The 19,078-nt window shown below is 43.0% G+C and overlaps 1 protein-coding gene and 1 long non-coding RNA gene across 6 annotated transcripts in view; both read left to right on the top strand.

Moving 5' to 3' along the window:
* Positions 1-18,037, top strand: part of NLRP2 (NLR family pyrin domain containing 2) — a 31,589-nt gene extending 13,552 nt beyond the window's left edge. The window contains exons 4-13 of one of the 5 annotated variants that reach the window (XM_086354543.1): positions 3,828-3,902; positions 4,051-5,650; positions 7,598-7,768; positions 9,196-9,360; positions 10,491-10,661; positions 11,003-11,173; positions 11,380-11,550; positions 13,008-13,178; positions 17,067-17,252; positions 17,658-18,037. In XM_086354543.1, coding sequence (XP_086210669.1) covers positions 3,828-3,902; positions 4,051-5,650; positions 7,598-7,768; positions 9,196-9,360; positions 10,491-10,661; positions 11,003-11,173; positions 11,380-11,550; positions 13,008-13,178; positions 17,067-17,205 — 2,834 coding nt within the window. In that variant the 3' untranslated portion in view covers positions 17,206-17,252; positions 17,658-18,037. Of the gene's footprint in view, positions 1-3,827; positions 3,903-4,050; positions 5,651-7,597; positions 7,769-9,195; positions 9,361-10,490; positions 10,662-11,002; positions 11,174-11,379; positions 11,551-13,007; positions 13,179-13,349; positions 13,705-17,066; positions 17,431-17,657 lie in introns of those variants that run through there. The other 4 variants (XM_086354542.1, XM_086354545.1, XM_086354546.1 and 1 more) reach the window with 4 other exon arrangements.
* On the top strand, positions 1,121-2,383 carry LOC147354653 (uncharacterized). The gene is made up of 2 exons (XR_015146525.1): positions 1,121-1,248; positions 1,582-2,383. It is a non-coding gene; the product is annotated as an uncharacterized LOC147354653 (long non-coding RNA).
* Positions 18,038-19,078: the final 1,041 nt, after the last annotated feature.

The following is a 19,078-nucleotide window of genomic DNA, read 5'->3' as shown; positions in this document are numbered from 1 at the left end:
CCCAAGATCCAATACAGCCAATAAATTATATTTTTAAAAAAAGAAATATTTTATGGTCTATGAAAATCATGTGAAATTCAAATTTAACTACATGTTAATATAAATAAACTTATTTGTACACAGCATAGTCATTTGCTTATATATTATATTACCTATGACTGCTTCTGCCCCACAAGGGCAGAGATGAGTAATTGCAACAAACTATATTGGGCATAAAACAGAAAATCTTCATTATCTGCTCCTTTGCAGAGAGGATTTTAAAAAAAATGTTTGCTAATCCCGGCCAAAAATGATTTTTGAATTTGTGATTTTCAACATTATCTTCTCTTGACATCCCCAGTATCTTTAAAAATAACTTGGGTTCAAGAAAATTGTAGACTGGGGGCTGGTTTGAAAAGTGAAGACAGCCATTCATACATAATTCCCCTACCAAAAATCTAACTGCTTCTACTGATACATAAATATGTTAAATGTCCTACAGTTATGATCTAAATTCAAACATAAGCTAATGATCTGTTGGAGTTGACATGTGGCAATGCTTTAAGGAATAGTACCAGCCTCAAAGTTGATATTTAATTTAATGTTCTAACTAAACTAGCATCAGAGAGTTCCTTGTCTAAAAATCTTTCTCTTGGGGACTTCCCTGATGGTTAAGTGGTTAAGACTTCACCTTAAGGCAGGAGATGCAGGTTTGATCCCCATGTACCTTAATGGCAAAAAAAAAAAAAAAAACACAGAAGCAATATTGTAATAAATTATTAAAGACTTCATAAAAGTGGTCCACATCAAAAAAAAAAATCCTTAAAGAAAACTTAACTCTTGGCAACATGACATCACCTGTATACAAACATTTTTTCCCCAGATCCCCTGCTCTCCTGTTTAATTTTCAAAATGAATGGTTGGTTGGCCATTTTTCACTATGTATACTTATCCTGGAAGGCTCACATGGAGTCTTACTGGCTATTTATATGCCAAGGACTCTCCAGGTGACATCTTCAGCATTTCCCTGAACTTCAGATACTCATATCCTGTTGCCTCCTGGATACCTTTTCACAAGTTCCACACATTAACCTCTTCTTTTGTTTTGCCTTTGAGGTCCTAGCATCCTGACCAGGGATTGAATTCAGGTCCTCAGCACTAAAGCTCAGAATCCCAACCACTGGACCACCAGGGAACTCCCTCACCTCTTCATTATCCATGTTGCACTTGAAGTATTTCTTCTCCTGTATGACTTCTCCCTGTTCCAAGGTTGCATCCTATGACTATGTAACTTTACATACCTTGTAAGAAACTAGGGAATTTGTCTTGAAGACTTTTTGATGCCCCTCGGAAAGAGCCATTGTCTGTATGTGCCCATTTCTTAGCTGCACAGGAATTCAGTTGTCAGAATGGCACTGAGATCATGGCCTGACACTTTAATTTTATCTCCAGAACCTCAATAATACCCTTTTCATGTAATCTGGGCTTAGACATTGAGACCCAATTGTTGAACTTGAAACTTCTTGAAATTCCACTCTCTTATAAACAGAAGCTTCAATACTGGCATAGTGGCAAGACCGTAACACCCTCCCTTTTCTTCAGGGATAACAAAATATGAAAACCCAGGAACAAACCCAGCAGCATGTAGGAGAAGAGGAAGACGAAGAGCCAGGTTGATCTTAGGACATCCAATATTGGAGTAAACTAAATGAAGTAGACCCTTCCTGGCTGTCCTCTCTCACTCTTTGGGGGAACCTCATCTCTCTCTAACTTTATTTCACCAATATTCATAGTCCCCTAGACATGTTCATAGTCAACCTAGACAGCATATTAAAAAGCGGAGACATTACTTTGCCAACAAAAGCCCATCTATTCAAAGATATGGTTCTTCCAGTAGTCATGTATGAGTTGGACTATAAAGAAGGCTGAGCACCAAAGAATTGATGCTTTTGAGCTGTGGTGTTGGAGAAGATTCTTGAGAGCCCCTTGGACTGCAAGGAGATCCAACCAGTCCATCCTAAAGGAAATCAGTCCTGAATATTCATTGGAAGGACTGATCCTGAAGCTGAAACTTCCATCCTTTGGCCACCTGGTGTGAAGAACTGACTCATTTGAAAAGACCCTGATGCTGGAAGGCAGATTGAAGGCAGGAGAAGAGGACGACAGAATGAGATGGCTGGATCCCATCACCGACTCAATGGACATGAGTTTGAATAGGCTCTGGGAGTTGGTGACGGACAGGGAAGCCTGGCATGCTGCAGTCCATGGGGTTGCAAAGAGTCGGACACGACTGAGTGACTGGACTGAACTGATTCATTGTCCCCAGTTGTCTTATGGAGAATGCCTTCCTCCCTGTCTTATTCCTATTATGTAAGAATAAAGAGGGAAATAAACATTTGGGAAAGCCAGAATTCAGTTCATGGAAAATCAGGAGTATGTCGTATAGAATTTTCTTAAGATTTTGCCAATTGTTCAGACAACTTTGATAGTATCAACTCACAGATTAGAAAATTGAGACCTATTGTAAGTAGCTGATTTGCCTCAACCAATGTGGAGGCCAGTTTAACATTAGTCTCACTCTCAAGTCTGCTTCAACAGCTCTGTTGAAGTATAATTTATGTATCATAAATTTCATTCATTTTAAATGTACCTGTTAATAACTTTTAGTCAATTTACTGAGTTGTACAAAAATCACCACTATTCAATTTTACAATCTTTCCATCACCTCCAGAAAGATCCTTCTTGTCCATATGTAACTGTTCCCTGGTCTCTATCCCCCAAGTCCAGGCAGCCATTAATTTTTTTGTCTCTCTATATTCTCCATTTCTGAATATGTGTGGTCTTTTGTGTCTGTTTGTTTTTTTTTTACTTACAATAACATTTTTGAGGTTTGGGGGGCTTCCCTGATAGCTCAGTTGGTAAAGAATCCACCTGCAACACAGGAGACCCCAGTTCAATTCCTAGGTTGGAAAGATCTGCTGAAGAAGGGATAGGCTACCCACTCCAGTATTCTTGGGCTTCTCTTGTGGCTCAGTTGGTAAATAATCTGCCTGCAATGCGGGAGACCTGGGTTCAATCCCTAGGTTGGGAAGATCCCCGGGACAAGGGCATGGCAACCCACTCCAGTATTCTGGCCTGGAGAATTCCATGGACTGTATAGTCCATGGGGGTCACAAAGAGTTAAACACAACTGAGCAACTTTCAAAAAAAAAAATGCTTTTGAGGTTCATCCATGTTGTTACATGTGTCACTGATCCATTCCTTTTTGTTGCTGAGTAATATTCTATTGAGTGGATATAAAATGTTTAGGTTGCTCATTTATCAGGGAAGGGAAGTTTGAATCATATCTATTTATTGACTGTCTTGAATAACGCTGCCATGCACACTCTTAGTATAGAGGGTGCAAGTCTTTGCATAGACATATGCCCATTTATCTTGGGTGCATACTTACAAGTTGCCTGTACTTTAATACTGAGCTCCTAAAATGACTTGAGACTATTATGGGGAAGATCCATTACCTGTTTTATGGGCACTTCTTCTAATCCTTTGGAAAAGATAGACAAATAATTTCAATAAACCACATTGAGTTGTGATAGAGGCAGCATTTCTTGTTATGGTTCCACAGAGTAGAGGCATGCAACTTGGTTTAGGGACTCACTTGCTATCTTCATCACTATAAACCCAACTTTACACATCCCAGCACACACTGTGGACAAAAAACTTAGATTCTGGACTCCTTGGAGTCTACTTTAACACCATATTTCTGGTAAAAAAAAAAAAAGAAAGAAAAAGAAGAAGAAGAAGTACACCGGTTTTGTGTCAAGCTCACTTTAATTTGTATTTTGCAGAGCTGGCCCAAATACAGGAAGAAGATGTCACAAACCTACAAGAAACGAAAGAAGATTTGGAAGGAGAAAAGCCAGGTCTGTCCTCTCTACCTGGAGTGAGTTTGGTGTTGGGTGGTTCTTTATAAACCTCATTTCTTTTTCCCTTTCCTACTTAAAACAAAGCATCATCTCCCTAATGAATAACCAACTATATCTTTCTATCCCCTGACTCTTATCACTGAAGGTAAACAAGATAAATACAGAAATATATTGAAAAAGAAGTTCTGTCAACACTGGAAGAACTTCTGGCCCAGACTCAGTGAAGATGTTTGTATTGTCACCCAAAGATATGAGACCCTGATCCCATTCTGTAATCCTAAAATGCCGGCCGGGCCATTTCCACACACTGTGGTGCTGCACGGTCCTGCTGGCGTTGGGAAAACCACGCTGGCAAAGAAATTGATGCTGGACTGGACACAGGACAACCTGGCAGAGACCTTCAACTTCGCCTTCTACCTCAGCTGCAAGGAGCTCAACCACATGGGGACGTGCACCTTTGCAGAGCTGATGTCTGCCAACTGGCCACATGTGCAGGACGACATACCAGCAATCCTGGCCCAGGCACAGAAAGTCCTGCTCATCCTCGATGGTTTTGATGAGCTGAAGGTCCCCTCGGAGGCGCTCATCCACGACATATGTGGCGACTGGAAGAAGCAGAAGCCGGTGCCCGTCCTCCTGGGGAGTTTACTGAAGAGAAAGATGCTACCCAAGGCCACCTTACTCATCACCACCCGACCGGGAGCCCTGAGGGAGCTGCGGCTCTTAACAGAACAGCCGCTCTTCATAGAGATGGAGGGCTTCTTGGAGGAGGACCGGAAGGCGTATTTCCTGAAACACTTTGAAGAGGAGAGTCAGGCCCTGCGAGCTTTCGACTTGATGAAGAACAACGCGGCTCTGTTCCAGCTGGGCTCGGCGCCCTCCGTGTGCTGGATGGTCTGCACCTGCCTGAGACAGCAGATGGAGAGGGGGGAGGACCCCGCCGCCACCTGCAGGACCACCACGGCCCTGTTCCTGCGCTTCCTCTGCAGCCGCTTCACCCCGCCGCATGGCGGCGGCCCCAGGCGGGGCCTCCAGGCTCCGCTCAAGCCCCTGTGCCTCTTGGCTGCTGAGGGCGTGTGGATGCGGAGCTCTGTGTTCGATGGGGAAGACCTCAGGCGACTTGGGGTGGACCCGTCTGCCCTCTGTCCTTTCCTGGACGGGAATATTCTCCAGAAGAGTGAAGACGGTGAGGCCTGCTACTCTTTCATCCATCTCAGCGTCCAGCAGCTTCTGGCCGCCATGTTCTATGTCTTGGAGCTGGAAGAGCAAGAGGAGGAAGGGCTGGGCCGCCGCCAGTGGCACGTTGGGAATGTGGGGAAACTGCTGTCCAAGGAGGAAAGGCTGAAGAACCCCAGCCTGACTCACGTCGGGTACTTCCTGTTTGGCCTCTGCAACGAAAGAAGGGCCATGGAGCTGGAGACGACTTTCGGCTGCCTGGTGTCAACGGAGATCAAGCGGGAGCTACTGAAATACACATTGATGCCCCATGGGAAGAAATCCTTTTCCGTAATGGACACGAAGGAGGTTCTGAGCTGTCTGTACGAGTCTCAGGAGGAGCAGCTCGTGAAAGATGCCATGGCCCATGTTAAGGAGATGTCCCTGCATTTGAAAAATGAAACGGATGTCGTGCACTCATCATTCTGCCTCAAGCACTGTGGAAACTTGCAGAAACTTTCACTTCAAGTAGAAGAGGGGATATTCCTGGATAATGATACCGCACTGGAATCAGGCACTCAGGTTGAAAGGTCAGAACTCATTTTTCACCCGGCTAGTTCTCCTATCTTTTGCTTATTCCATGGTTCATTAAGAAAAAGCCAGTGTGTCTTGCTCCCTCTTGCTTAAGGTCAGTGAGTGGCCTCTTGTGGCCTTGTGTCCTGCCAACCTAACATTCAAGGCAGGAAGTATGATGGCATTAGAAATGGGAGCTTTGGAACCAGAACTTCTTTGAAGACCCACCTCCATTTTCCTTTAGCCAAACCATTTTTTTAAAATGTTTCCACCTGTTTCAGTCTGCAGGTTGGCTGTGTAGATTTGGGGAGATGTATAACATGGTGGTCCCATTTGGGGCATGACTTCAAGAAAAGCATTAAAGATGGAGTTAGGAGTTGAATCCAAGTTTCTGAACACCACACCTCACCCATGATCACGGAGACTGTCCTCCCAGGAACTTCACCTGACAGACTTAGATAATGAGATGGCCAGTTATGAATCTTTGTTATTTTCAATTTAGGCACAAATAACATCAACTGAGATCATGTGCAGCTTCCAAATACCTCTAACTTGGCACCTACTAGAAACAGGTCACCTTCCATGTTAAGATGAAGATATTGGCTTCAGAAAAGAGTATTTGGCTGGGATTAGAGCTCAAGTCTATTGGCTTATAAAGTCCTGTGGTCACAATCTAAAATCTCTACCTCACGGTGGTGTGTAATACCTGTCAACATACTGATATTCATCTTATCAACTCACCTCTTCCTCCCTCCTACGTTGTTATCTGAAATCTGTGTCTGAAATCTTCATGTATATATGTTGAACTAGAATAAAATGCCCTCATTAGCCCCCTGGTGGAGGTGTCTGTTTTATATATTCCCTTAACATTCTCCCACTTTCCTTCACCACTTGGTGAAGTCATAAGCTTGATTTACTTCCAGAAAGTGTTAGGACCATGGTAACTTGACATCAGCATTTCTCTACCTTATGGATCCATTTATATTCATATTCTAATTTTTCCCCTTCTTTCACTCAGATGTTTTGACAGGCTTGCATACTAATTTATCTAAATCTTTGTTTAGTCACTGAGTTGTGTCTGACTCTTTTGCGATCCCATGGACTATAGCCCACCAGGCTCCTCTGTCCATGGGATTTCCCAGGCAAGAATACTGAAGTGGGTTGCCATTTCCTACTCCATGGGATCTTCCTGACCCAGGGATTGAACCCAGGTCTCCTATATCTTTCCTCTGCTAAAATCCTTCCACTAAAAACCAGTCACCAGAACAAAATAACCATTCTTTGAGAAATCTTTGTATATGAATATGCAACCACTTAAAGATTGTATTTTCTCAAGATTTTATGGACATCATCTTAGGTCAGCAAATATGGTTATAAATTAGCTTGAATATTACGTATATGGATTTACCATCAAATATCCAAATAACCTCCATTGATGTGTACACCTACTCTTAAGTGTTTATCAATGATGTATATTGCTCTCAATCTTTGATCAATGATATGGTTAGAATTTTGACTTATTTTAAGGCTCTATTAGGTTGACATGTGAGAAGTTCAAGTTCTTTCTCCAGTAATATGTCTTAGGTATTGGGTTGTCTGATACTTGTGCTAAATAATTAAATCACCCAACTTTTACAGTTATAATTTCTTATTAGGGCCTCCCAGGTGGCTCAGTAGTAAAGAATCCACCTGCCAGTTTAGGAGATGCAGGTTCGATCCCTGAGTCAGGAAGATCCCCTGGAGAAGGGGATGCCAACCCCCTCCAGTATTCTTGCCTGGGAGATCCCATGGACAGAGGAGCCAGGCAGGCTACAGTCCATAGAATCACAAAGAGTAGAAGACAACCGAGCAACTAAACAACAATAATGCATAGAGTAACCTGAAACACATTCACGAAGACAGACAAATGCCACTTTTCTCTCCAGCAGTATTTGTTAAGTCCCTCCTTCATCTCTTTCCCATAGGTCCCAGAATGAGCAACACATGCTCCCTCTCTGGATGGATCTTTGTTCTGTGTTTGACTCAAGCAGGAGTCTGCTGTTTCTGGACATCAGTCAGAGCTTCCTCAGTACCTCTTCAGTGAGAATTCTTTGCGAAAAAATAGCCTCTGCTGCGTCTAGTCTCCAGAAAGTGGTGTAAGTAGCAGCTAGCCCCTGCATTAAAACTTCAGGGCATATCCAAGCTTCTCACATTTTGTCCCCCTAGGATAGCATTTTAGTTAAAGTTTTCCTGGACCTGAGGTTCGTTTGTGTAGCTAGTCCTCTTTTGGTATTTTTCTTTCTTGACACAGAGAAATAAGAGCTCTTCCCACTTTGGGTTTTATTGGCTCTGCAGTTCTGATTCTAAGCCCAAGAGCATTCCTTGGAGTCAAAGTATTCAGCAGGCTGTTAACCAACATTTCAGAAATGGAGACTTGATTGAGATTAAAAGGTGCTGATTTGGGGTCATTTAGGACCACAGCCCAAGAGACACGGATTCAGGAAATGTTTAAACTGTGTTCCCCATGACTACAAAATTGAGGAGGTTTATAAAGCAGAAAATGCAGTGTTACAGTCAGTTACCTGAGTTGTTTATCAAGAATTATAATTGGAACTGGCAAGAAGTAAGAGTGCTCCTTGAGCAAGGATTGCTTGGGGTTTGAAATGCTTACATAGTTACAAGGGGAGATTGGAGAGACCATAAGGGTGGGGTTGGAGGGTGGTGTCCTTGGGCTTTTTAAGAAAGTTCAAGTTCTCAGTGATGCAGAGAGGTGTCTGAGACCAGATTCCCAGTAGCCACCTGAGTCCAATTTTGAATACCTGAACTGTGATTCCTCCATTATAATTTTGTCATCAAGAACATAGCATTGTTGAAATGCATCCATTGGTAACACTTCAAGAAAAAGAGATACTGCCTTATCTTTCTCAAAAAGCCATAGGAGAACAGCTTTTGTCTAAAATGACTGCTTATGACTGACTTCACTTTGGAAAAAGTTTGAAACAACCAAAGAAATTGGAGCTTCTACTTTCATAAGATCTATCATCTATCTGTCTGTCTATCCATCTATCCATCTATGACATGACAGCTACTAACAGTTCAGATCTTTTTCTTCTGTGAGAAGAATTGAATAATTAAAATTCTTTCCTGCTTTAAAAAAAATGAAACTCGAGCTTCTAATTGTAGTGAGCTGTTCATTAAACAGCACAAAGTTTCAGCTATGCAAGATGGTAAGTTCTGGTGACCTGATGGACACCAATGTGATGACTGCTAACATTACTGCTCTGAATACTTGAAATTTGCTAAGACAGTTCATCATAAGTGTCCTCACCACAGAAGAAAAGAAGGAAGGGGATCTATGTGCAGTGGTGGCTTGATAGTAGGGGTGACTTCACAAGGTACTTGTATATCAAAACATGGAGTCATATGCTTTAAATATACACAGTTTTATCTGTGAACAGTATGTCAATAAAGGTAAAAATATGAAAAAAATTAATTCTAACACTTAAGCCCATGGCAGCTCTTTATTCTATGTGTATGCAGTGTAGGTATACAAACTCAAGCTAACACCTGTTCTTTTCCCTAGCCTCAAAAACATTTCCCCAGCTGACACTTATCGGAACTTTTGCATGGCTTTTGGTGGTCACAAGACTTTAACACATCTGACCCTTCAAGGAAACGACCAGAATGACATGCTTCCCCCATTGTGTGAGGTCTTGAGGAACCCCAAATGTAATCTGCAGTATCTCAGGTATATCAGCCTCACCATCACGGAAAACCCTCAGCCTGTGAATAGAGCTAGCACAAACCTACACGGCAATGCTGTGCAAATCGGAGGGAGGCAGGAATCCCTTATTCTGACTGGATAGAATGACTTAATGACTAAACAACAACCACCACCACTTAAAGCACATGCCCCAGAATAGAAAATGAGTTGGAGGGGACTCCCCTGGAGGTCCAGTGTTTAAGACTCCATGCTTCCCTTGCAGGGGGTGCAGGTTCAATCCCTAGTCAGGGAACAAAGATCCCACATGCCAGGCAGCGTGACCCACCCCCCCCCAAAGAAAGAAAAACATGTTACCTGTATTCTACTCCTGGAAATGCGTATTCTTTATCATGATACTATATATCGTGTTCCAATAAAGTCTTATTTGCTCATGATGAAGAATGTGTGAATGTGTACCTCCAGGAATAGAATACGTATCTCCAGATAGAATACAATTGCACAATATGCTTGGTTGGCTGGATTTCTAAATAAGTAGTTCTTGATGTATCATCTCCAGACCACCAGCAGCAGCACCATCCCTGGGGAACTTGATAAAAAGATCCAAATTCTTGGGTCTCACCCAGATCTTCAGAATCAAATTCTGGGTATATGGCCCAGGAATTTGTTAAAAGACATCTTCCAGGTGACTGCAGGATACCTTAAAACATAGATCACTGGCCTCTGCATCTAGAGTCTCTAGACGATTTGCATTTCTACACAGTTACCAGGTGGTGCTGATGCAACTGGTCTAGGAATCACACTTGGACAACCTCTGCTCCAGATAATTTAATCCAGGGTTAACATAATGGCATGCTAGATCATTTCAGCTGGGTCCAACTCTTTATGACCCCATGGACCGTATCCCACCAGGCTATTCTGTCCATGGGATTCTCCAGGTAAGAATACTGGAGTGGGTTGCCATGCCCACCTCCAGGGGATCTTCCCAACCCAGGGATCAAACCCACATCTCTTAGTCTCCTGCACTGGCAGGTGGGTTCTTTACCACTAGAGCCACCTGGGAAGCCCTAACATAACAGAGTGAGAGACAAAACTGTAGACAGTCATGTATCCAGTGTTTGGTCCTCGTGAATGACTTGTTGCCATTTCTCCTGCAGGTTGGTGTCTTGTTCTGCCACCACTCAGCAATGGGCTGATCTCTCCTGCTGCCTCAAAACCAATCAGTCCCTCACATGCTTGAACCTCACAGCAAATGAGTTCCTGGATGAGGGAGCCAAGTTGCTCTACATGACCCTGAGATATCCAACGTGCTTCCTACAGAGGTTGTCGTAAGTCTCTCCCCTCTTTCCACTGAGCGTCTTTGTGGTAGATGTAGGGTCACACAGAGAAGAGAAGAGGTAGCACCTGGAATTGCTGGGTGACCAGGATGAGCACCCCACTGATACAGATGCCTGGCTCCCATTTTTGGCCCCAGACAAATGGCTTATGTATCTCATCCTTCTCTCATTCCTGTCCCTTTATGACCGCGATCACTAGCACACCATTGACAGAGGGCAGAGAATTAACAAAAAGGGGTGTGACCGAGGACTCTAGTCATTGAAGACAGCCAAGAAAAGTTGGGTCCTGGAAATGTTTTCACCATCTTGCTATCTGTGTGGTGCCTTTGCAGGTTGGAAAACTGTCAGCTTACAGAAGCCTACTGCAAAGATCTGTCTTCGGCTTTGATTGTCAACCAGAGGCTGACCCACCTGTGTTTGGCCAAGAATGCTCTTGGAGATCGTGGGGTGAAACTGCTGTGTGAGGGCCTGACTTACCCTGAATGTCAACTGCAAACCCTGGTGTAAGTCTGTGCTAGCTGTGTGTGTGTGTGTGTGTTGTATGTATATACATGCATACTGGATTCAAGTAGGGCAGTTTCTAGTTACTGTCTCCAATGTCTTCAGACTCATCTAAAAAGCCATGGCTTGAGATAGATGGTCATGGTTTTGGTGTGTCTCATCAGTGGGAGAAAAGAAAAATTTTTTCTTCATGTGATCTGATTTCTAGGCTATGGTGTTGCAACATAACCAGCGATGGCTGCATTCATCTCTCGACACTCCTCCAGCAAAATTCAAGCCTCACACACTTGGATCTGGGACTGAATCACATAGGAATTATTGGATTGAAGTTTCTGTGCGAGGCTTTGAAGAAACCACTGTGTAAACTAAGATGTCTATGGTGAGTTACGGTTTTGTGAACTTTCAGTTCAGTTCAGTTCAGTCGCTCAGTCGTGTCCGACTCTTTGCGACCCCATGAATCGCAGCACGCCAGGCCTCCCTGTCCACCACCAACTCCCGGAGTTCACCCAGGCTCACGTCCATTGAGTCAGTGATGCCATCCAGCCATCTCATCCTCTGTCATCCCCTTCTCCTCCTGCCCCCAATCCCTCCCAGCATCAGAGTCTTTTCCAATGAGTCAACTCTTGGTATGAGGTGGCCAAACTACTGGAGTTTCAGCTTTAGCATCATTCCTGCCAAAGAAATCCCAGGGCTGATCTCCTTCAGAATGGACTGGTTGGATCTCCTTGCAGTCCAGGGGACTCTCAAGAGTCTTCTCCAACACCACAGTTCAAAAGCATCAGTTCTTCAGCGCTCAGCCTTTTTCACAGTCCAACTCTCACATCCATACATGACCACAGGAAAAACCATAGGCTTGACTAGACAGACCTTTGTTGGCAAAGTAATGTCTCTGCTTTTGAATATGCTATCTAGGTTGGTCATAACTTTCCTTCCAAGGAGTAAGCATCTTTTAATTTCATGGCTGCAGTCACCATCCGCAGTGATTTTGGAGCCCAAAAAAATAAAGTCTGACACTGTTTCCACTGTTTCCCCATCTATTTCCCATGAAGTGATGGGACCAGATGCCATGATCTTAGTTTTCTGAATGTTGAGCTTTAAGCCAACTTTTTCACTCTCCACTTTCACTTTCATCAAGAGCCTTTTGAGTTCCTCTTCACTTTCTGCCATAAGGGTGGTGTCATCTGCATGTCTGAGGTTATTGATTTTTTTTTTTTTTGAACTTTAGTCTGTATCTAAAAGGTACTATCAATATAGCAGACCTCCCCCGAAATTTTCATTGAGCATTTAAAAAATTCCACCAGGATGGGGCTTTCCTGGTGGCTCAGTGGTAAAGAATCCACCTGCCAATACAGGGGACACGGGTTCGATCCCTGGTCCAGAAAGATCCCACATGCCACAGGACGACTAAGCCCATGTGCCACAATTCCTAAAGCCTGTGCTCTGGAGCCTGTGAGCTGCAACTGCTGACGTTTGCATACCCTAGAGCCCATGCTTCCCAACAAGAGAAACCACTGCAGTGAGAAGCCTGAACACCGTAACTAGAGAGTAGCCCCCACACATTGCAACTGGAGAAGGCCCACACGCATCAGCGAAAACCCAGTCAGCCAAAAATAGGCAAATCTTTAATGAATAAATAAAAATGAAAAATTTGACCAGGATGTGATTTTTCATACCCACACACAAAATTTAATCCCCAAATTCATAGTGAACCACAGAAGACCCCAAATCAACCCTGACCACAAAGACCACTACCACCCAAGTGTGTGCCTAGCATATGGGGTGGTATCAACGAGCACTGGTTGAGTAAATCAGTGAATGTGTGTGTTTCACCTACAGGTTGTGGGGATGTGCCATCACTCCCTTCTCTTGTGCAGAACTCTCATCTGCCCTTAGAAGCAATCAGAACCTGATCACGCTGGACCTGGGCCAAAATTCCTTGGGGTCCAGTGGAGTAAATATGCTGTGTGATGCCTTGAAACTTCAAAGTTGTCCCCTCCAGACGCTCAGGTATGATCCTCCTACTCCCCTGAGTGTTTGCTCCTCAATCCTAGGTTTTGGGGGAACACAAACTACAGGAATTTGTTGTAGGCATTTAATCCTCACATTCAACTTTCATTTATTTATTGATGTCTGGTTATGAGATAATTTTCCCATAGGTTCCTTCCATTGTTTTGACAGAGAAGATGAGTCGAAGGAGACAAAAACTCAACCTGGAAACCAAGAGGCTGGACTTAGGGTTTGTCTACCTGAGGGGGAGTTACGGCGGCCAGCGATTGTCTCATTAGGGAAATGGAATCACAGCTCTTCTATGGTGTTTTTGGAAAGTTTGTTTGTGGACTGTATTAGTTACAGAGGTCCAATGGGTCAATGCCAGACTTAGAAGCATGTTCTTTGGAGTGAGTTTGCTGTCTAATCAAAGTAATCTGTGATCGTAGAAGCTATCACCAACTGGTTGTCTTCTACTTGTTCATTGTTATATTGTTCTTGCTCTACTGTTGATTTGCTATTGTGGTAACAAAGAACCATAAAACTCTTCCCAAGAGTGTGAGAGCTTTTTTAAATCCTCAAATGCAACCTAGACAATTAATGGCTTTTGTTGTTGTTCATTCACTAAGTCATGTCCAACTCTGCAACCCCATGGACTGCAGTACACCAGGCTCCTCTGTCCTCCATCATCTCCAGAGTTTGCTCAAATTCACGTCCATGGAGTTAGTGATGCTATCTAACCATCTCATCCTCTGCTACCCCCTTCTCCTTTGCCTTCAGTCTTTCCCACTATCAGGGTCTTTTCCGGTGAGTTGACTCTTCGTATCAGGTGGCCAAAAGATTGCATCTTTGGCTTCAGCATCAGTCTTTACAATGAATACTCAAGTGTTGATTTCTTTTAGTATTGACTGTTTGATCTCCTTGCTGTCCAAGGGACTCTCGAGCGTCTTCCCTAGCACCATCCTTGTTCTTAGAGTAACACATTTGTATCTTCTGATCTGTTCTTCACACCCCATTTCTGATTCCTTCAACACTTTCAACCACACACAGATCATCTATGGGACTATTTTTTTTTTTTTTTTTTTTAGGTATGCAGTTGATTGATTTAATCATTTTTAATTTTTTTTCTTTTTTTTTTTAAATTTTATTTTTAAACTTTACATAATTGTATTAGTTTTGCCAAATATAAAAATGAATCCGCCACAGGTATACATGCGTTCCCCATCCTAAACCCTCCTCCCTCCTCCCTCCCCATACCATCCCTCTGGGTCGTCCCAGTGCACTAGCCCCAAGCATCCAGTATCGTGCATCGAACCTGGACTGGCGACTCATTTCTTACATGATATTTTACATGTTTCAATGTCATTCTCCCAAATCTTCCCACCCTCTCCCTCTCCCACAGAGTCCATAAGACTGTTCTATACATCAGTGTCTCTTTTGCTGTCTCATACACTGGGTTATTGTTACCATCTTTCTAAATTCCATATATATGCGTTAGTATACTGTATTTATGTTTTTCCTTCTGGCTTACTTCACTCTGTATAATAGGCTCCAGTTTCATCCACCTCATTAGAACTGATTCAAATGTATTCTTTTTAATGGCTGAGTAATACTCCATTGTGTATATGTACCACAGCTTTCTTATCCATTCATCTGCTGATGGACAACTAGGTTGCTTCCATGTCCTGGCTATTATAAACAGTGCTGCGATGAACATTGGGGTACACGTGTCTCTTTCCCTTCTGGTTTCCTCAGTGTGTATGCCCAGCAGTGGGATTGCTGGATCATAAGGCAGTTCTATTTCCAGTTTTTGAAGGAATCTCCACACTGTTCTCCATAGTGGCTGTACTAGTTTGCATTCCCACCAACAGTGTAAGAGGGTTCCCTTTTCTCCACACCCTCTCCAGCATTTATTATTTGTAGACTTTTGGATCGCAGCCATTCTGACTGGCGTGAAATGGTACCTCATAGTGGTTTTGATTTGCATTTCTCTGATAATGAGTGATGTTGAGCATCTTTTGATGTGTTTGTTAGCCATCTGTATGTCTTCTTTGGAGAAATGTCTCTTTAGTTCTTTGGCCCATTTTTTGATTGGGTTGTTTATTTTTCTGGAGTTGAGCTGTAGGAGTTGCTTGTATATTTTTGAGATTAGTTGTTTGTCGGTTGCTTCGTTTGCTATTATTTTCTCCCATTCTGAAGGCTGTCTTTTCACCTTGCTAATAGTTTCCTTTGATATGCAGAAGCTTTTAAGGTTAATATTTTTTTGTTTTTCTACCAAAGAGTATGACCAACCTCTGACAATCATGAATAGACCCAACTATGTCTGACCTTGAAGGGTCATGTTTTAAATATTTTGAAGCTAGCTTGCCTATGGCACCCCAGTCCAGTACTCTTGCCTGCAAAATCCCATGGATGGAGGAGCCTGGTGGGCTACAGTCCCTGGGGTCGCTAAGAGTCGGACACGACTGAACGACTTCAGTTTCACTTTTCACTTTCACGCATTGGAGAAGGAAATGGCAACCCACTCCAGTGTTCTTGCCTGGAGAATCCCAGGGATGGGGGAGCCTGGTGGGCTGCTGTCTATGGGGTCGCATAGAGTCGGACACGACTGAAGTGACTTAGCAGCAGCAGCAGCAACACATTGATTGCTGACAAGGTTTCTGCTCAAGCTAGCTTAAGGTTAACGGGGTACATGGAGTTTGGGGACAGGGGTGGTCTGTCAGCTTTACTGAGATATAATTAACACAATTGTATATATTTAAGGTATGCAGTGTAATATTTTTGTGTATGTATATATTGTGGAATGAGCATCACAGTCAATGTAATTAACACATCCATTGCCTCACACGGTTACCTTTGTGTGTGTGGTGTGAACACATAAGATCTACTCACTTAGCTATCAGATATACGATACAGTATTATTAACTATAGTCATCAAGCTGTACATGAGACCCCCAAAACTTATTCATCTTATAACTGAAGGTTTGTTGCATGGACATATTGTGAAACTCAAACATCAAAACATATTTTGATTAATATGCCAGCAAAATTGGGACTATAATGCCAATCAGAAACGCGGCAGCCAATATCCTTGGTCTCCTGTTTTTATGTTTAATTTAATTATTCCCTCTGCTTCCCCACTCCCCATTTCCACATACACATGACTGAATATGGTTACTAAAAGGCAAATCCAAGAAATGAGACTGGTCTTATCACGGGTCACATACGGGGTAGCAGTTATCTAGAAGCTCGTAGCCAAGGAGCATAAAAAGCTAATCCCACTGACTTGATTCAAGTGTGTCTGCCTCATCCTGGATTCACCGAATAGAAGTTGTCAATGTTATGGAATAGGTAGGTTTTGGACGGACATCACAGAGGTATTCATCAACTCCATCTCTAGTGCCAAGCATGATATGATAATCACCCAAGATCATTCAAGCACCCAAAGCTATGTAGTACCTTTATACCATTACAGTGTTAACCCAGGGCTTCCCTGGTGGCTCAGTGGTAAAGAATCTGCCTGCCAGTGTGGGAGACCTGGGTTTGATCCTGGGTCAGGAAGATGCCCTGGATAAGGAAATGGCAACCCACTCCAGTACTCTCCCCCTGGGAAATCCTATGGAAGATTGGAGGAGGAGGAGATTGGTGGGCTGTGGTCCATGACTGTAGAGTCAGACATAACTTAGTGACTACACTACTACCACCATCACTACCAATGTTAACCCAGTAGCATCTTTTTTCCCTACCAAATCGATCTGGAACTCTACTTTGCAGCATAGAATAACCAATGCAGATGGCCCTTGCTCTGTAAATTCCTAAATCATGAGCTTTGCCAGGCACCTGGGCATTTGGAATGAAGTTCCTCAAAGCAATAAGAAAACATTCTCTCTCCCACATTCTACCTCCTAGGTTGAAGATAGATGAATCTGATGCTCAAATCCAGAAGCTGCTGAGAGAAATGAAGGAAAGCAACCCACAGCTGACTATTGAGAGTGATCATCGAGACCCAAAAGATAACAGACCTTCTTCTCATGACTTCATTTTCTGAATCCCCCTGGAGCCATTCATTCCCCAGTAAATTCCTAGATCATCAAGGTGATGGTGAACTTCCCAAGATCCTTCTCAGTGATGTTAGTTGCTTAGCCAGATGTTAGTTTAGCCATGGTTGAGCCTCTGGTTTACATAAGACATACACTCATCATTTAACCCTGTGGTGGATGAAATGTCTGTATCTTGAGTATGTCAAGAAAAATAAAGGTGAAAGCATTCATGAGTGAAGTCTTATTTATGAATGGATTCCAACTGAACTTAGAGAAAAGGTACTTTAATCAGGGAGAACTTAGCCCAGGGGTGAGGGAATGGGAAAGAAATGTTGGTGATCACATTGATTTGTCTGCGAAGTCATTGCCCAGATCTGGTATTTCTTATCTGTGTGGCTAGATACCTGACAAGTCTTCCTCATTGGAGTATTTCTCCTACTAATCCCACAATATTTTGCAGCCCTCTTAGGTGCTTCAGTGGCCTTCCCTGGTGGCTCAGAAGGTAAAGGATCCACCTTCAAGGCAGGAAACCAGAGTTCGATCCCTGGGTCAGGAAGATCCCCTGGAGGAGGAAATGGCAACCCACTCTAGTTTTCTTGCCTGAGAAATACCATGGACAGAAGAACCTGGTGGGGTCCATGGGGTCGCAAAGAGTCAGACAGAACTGAGCAACTAACACACACATACATGAAGCACATATATGATCACATCATTGCTCTGATTAACTTTTAATGATTCCATGTTAATGATTTAATGATTCCACAGAAAACAGAACTTCATGGTATGCATAGCTCTTCTTACAGCCCCCAGAATTCCCTTGTGACATACAAAATCCCCAAATTCCTTAAAGCAGCAGTACAAGAATTACTTTTTTATTAGAACCTTTATTTTTTGCTTTTTTTTTAAATTGAAGTATAGTTGATGTACATTGGTGTGTTAATTTCTGCTGTACAGCAAAGTGACTTGATGATATATACATCTATATATTCTTTTTAATGTTATTTTCTATAAGAATTACTTTTTTATTAAGCACTAATTTTTTTTCTTCCAAACCTTACTTCCTTCTAGATGTTTCCTCTAGCCCAAGTGGCACAGAGGGCACACTGGGGGAGGACTCTGAGCTCAGAGTCTCCAGGAAGGCAGGCAACCTGGGGGCTGGCAGTGTTGAGGGAGGGGCCAGATCTTGCCAATCTTCATCACAGCTCCTGGGGGGAAGTTCCCTAACAAAGTCAGGGTCTGAGGTTCACTCTGGTAGGAACTGGAACCCCAGATGTGTACCAGAGTCATATTCATGGGAGAGCCAGACCGGACTTCATTTGAAGACTGTGTCAGCAACAGAAAGGCTTCTGTTTAGCAGGAGGGCACCCAACTAGGTGCCACAGTCTAGCAACAGGAAAAGGGAAGTATTTCTGACTTATGTCACTTATCTCCCTAGGACAAGTGACCCCACACAGACAGGGATGGATGTCAGGGAGTAAGGTTGGGTTTGTTTGGTTTTTTTTTTTCCTTTTTATTAAGGTGAAATTCATGTAAAATAAAATTTACCATTTTAAGGTGAACAACTCAGTGCCATTTAGTACATTTTGTTATGAAACCACCACCTCTACCTAGTTGCAAAATGTTTTCATCACTGCAAAATTAGAAAAGAAAAAAATCACCAATTAAGTAATTACCCTTTGATGCTAGGAAAGATCAAAGGCCCAAGGAGAAGGGGGGGTGCCAGAGGGTGAGATGGTTGAATGGCATCATCAACTCAATGGACATGAATCTGAGCAAAATCCAGGAGACAGTGAAGGACAGGGAAGCCTGTTGTGCTGCAGTCCATGGGGTCAAAAAGAGTCACACAAGACTTAGCAACTGACCAACAAGTAAATACTCCCT

This window comes from Bos grunniens, chromosome 18, assembly GCF_055505025.1.
Source record: "Bos grunniens cultivar Pamir isolate PY7600 chromosome 18, Bosgru_T2T1.0, whole genome shotgun sequence".
NCBI classification, from domain to species: Eukaryota; Metazoa; Chordata; class Mammalia; order Artiodactyla; family Bovidae; genus Bos; species Bos grunniens.
The sequence above is the reverse complement of the archived record's forward strand: the minus strand, read 5'-3'. Positions and strand labels throughout refer to the sequence as shown.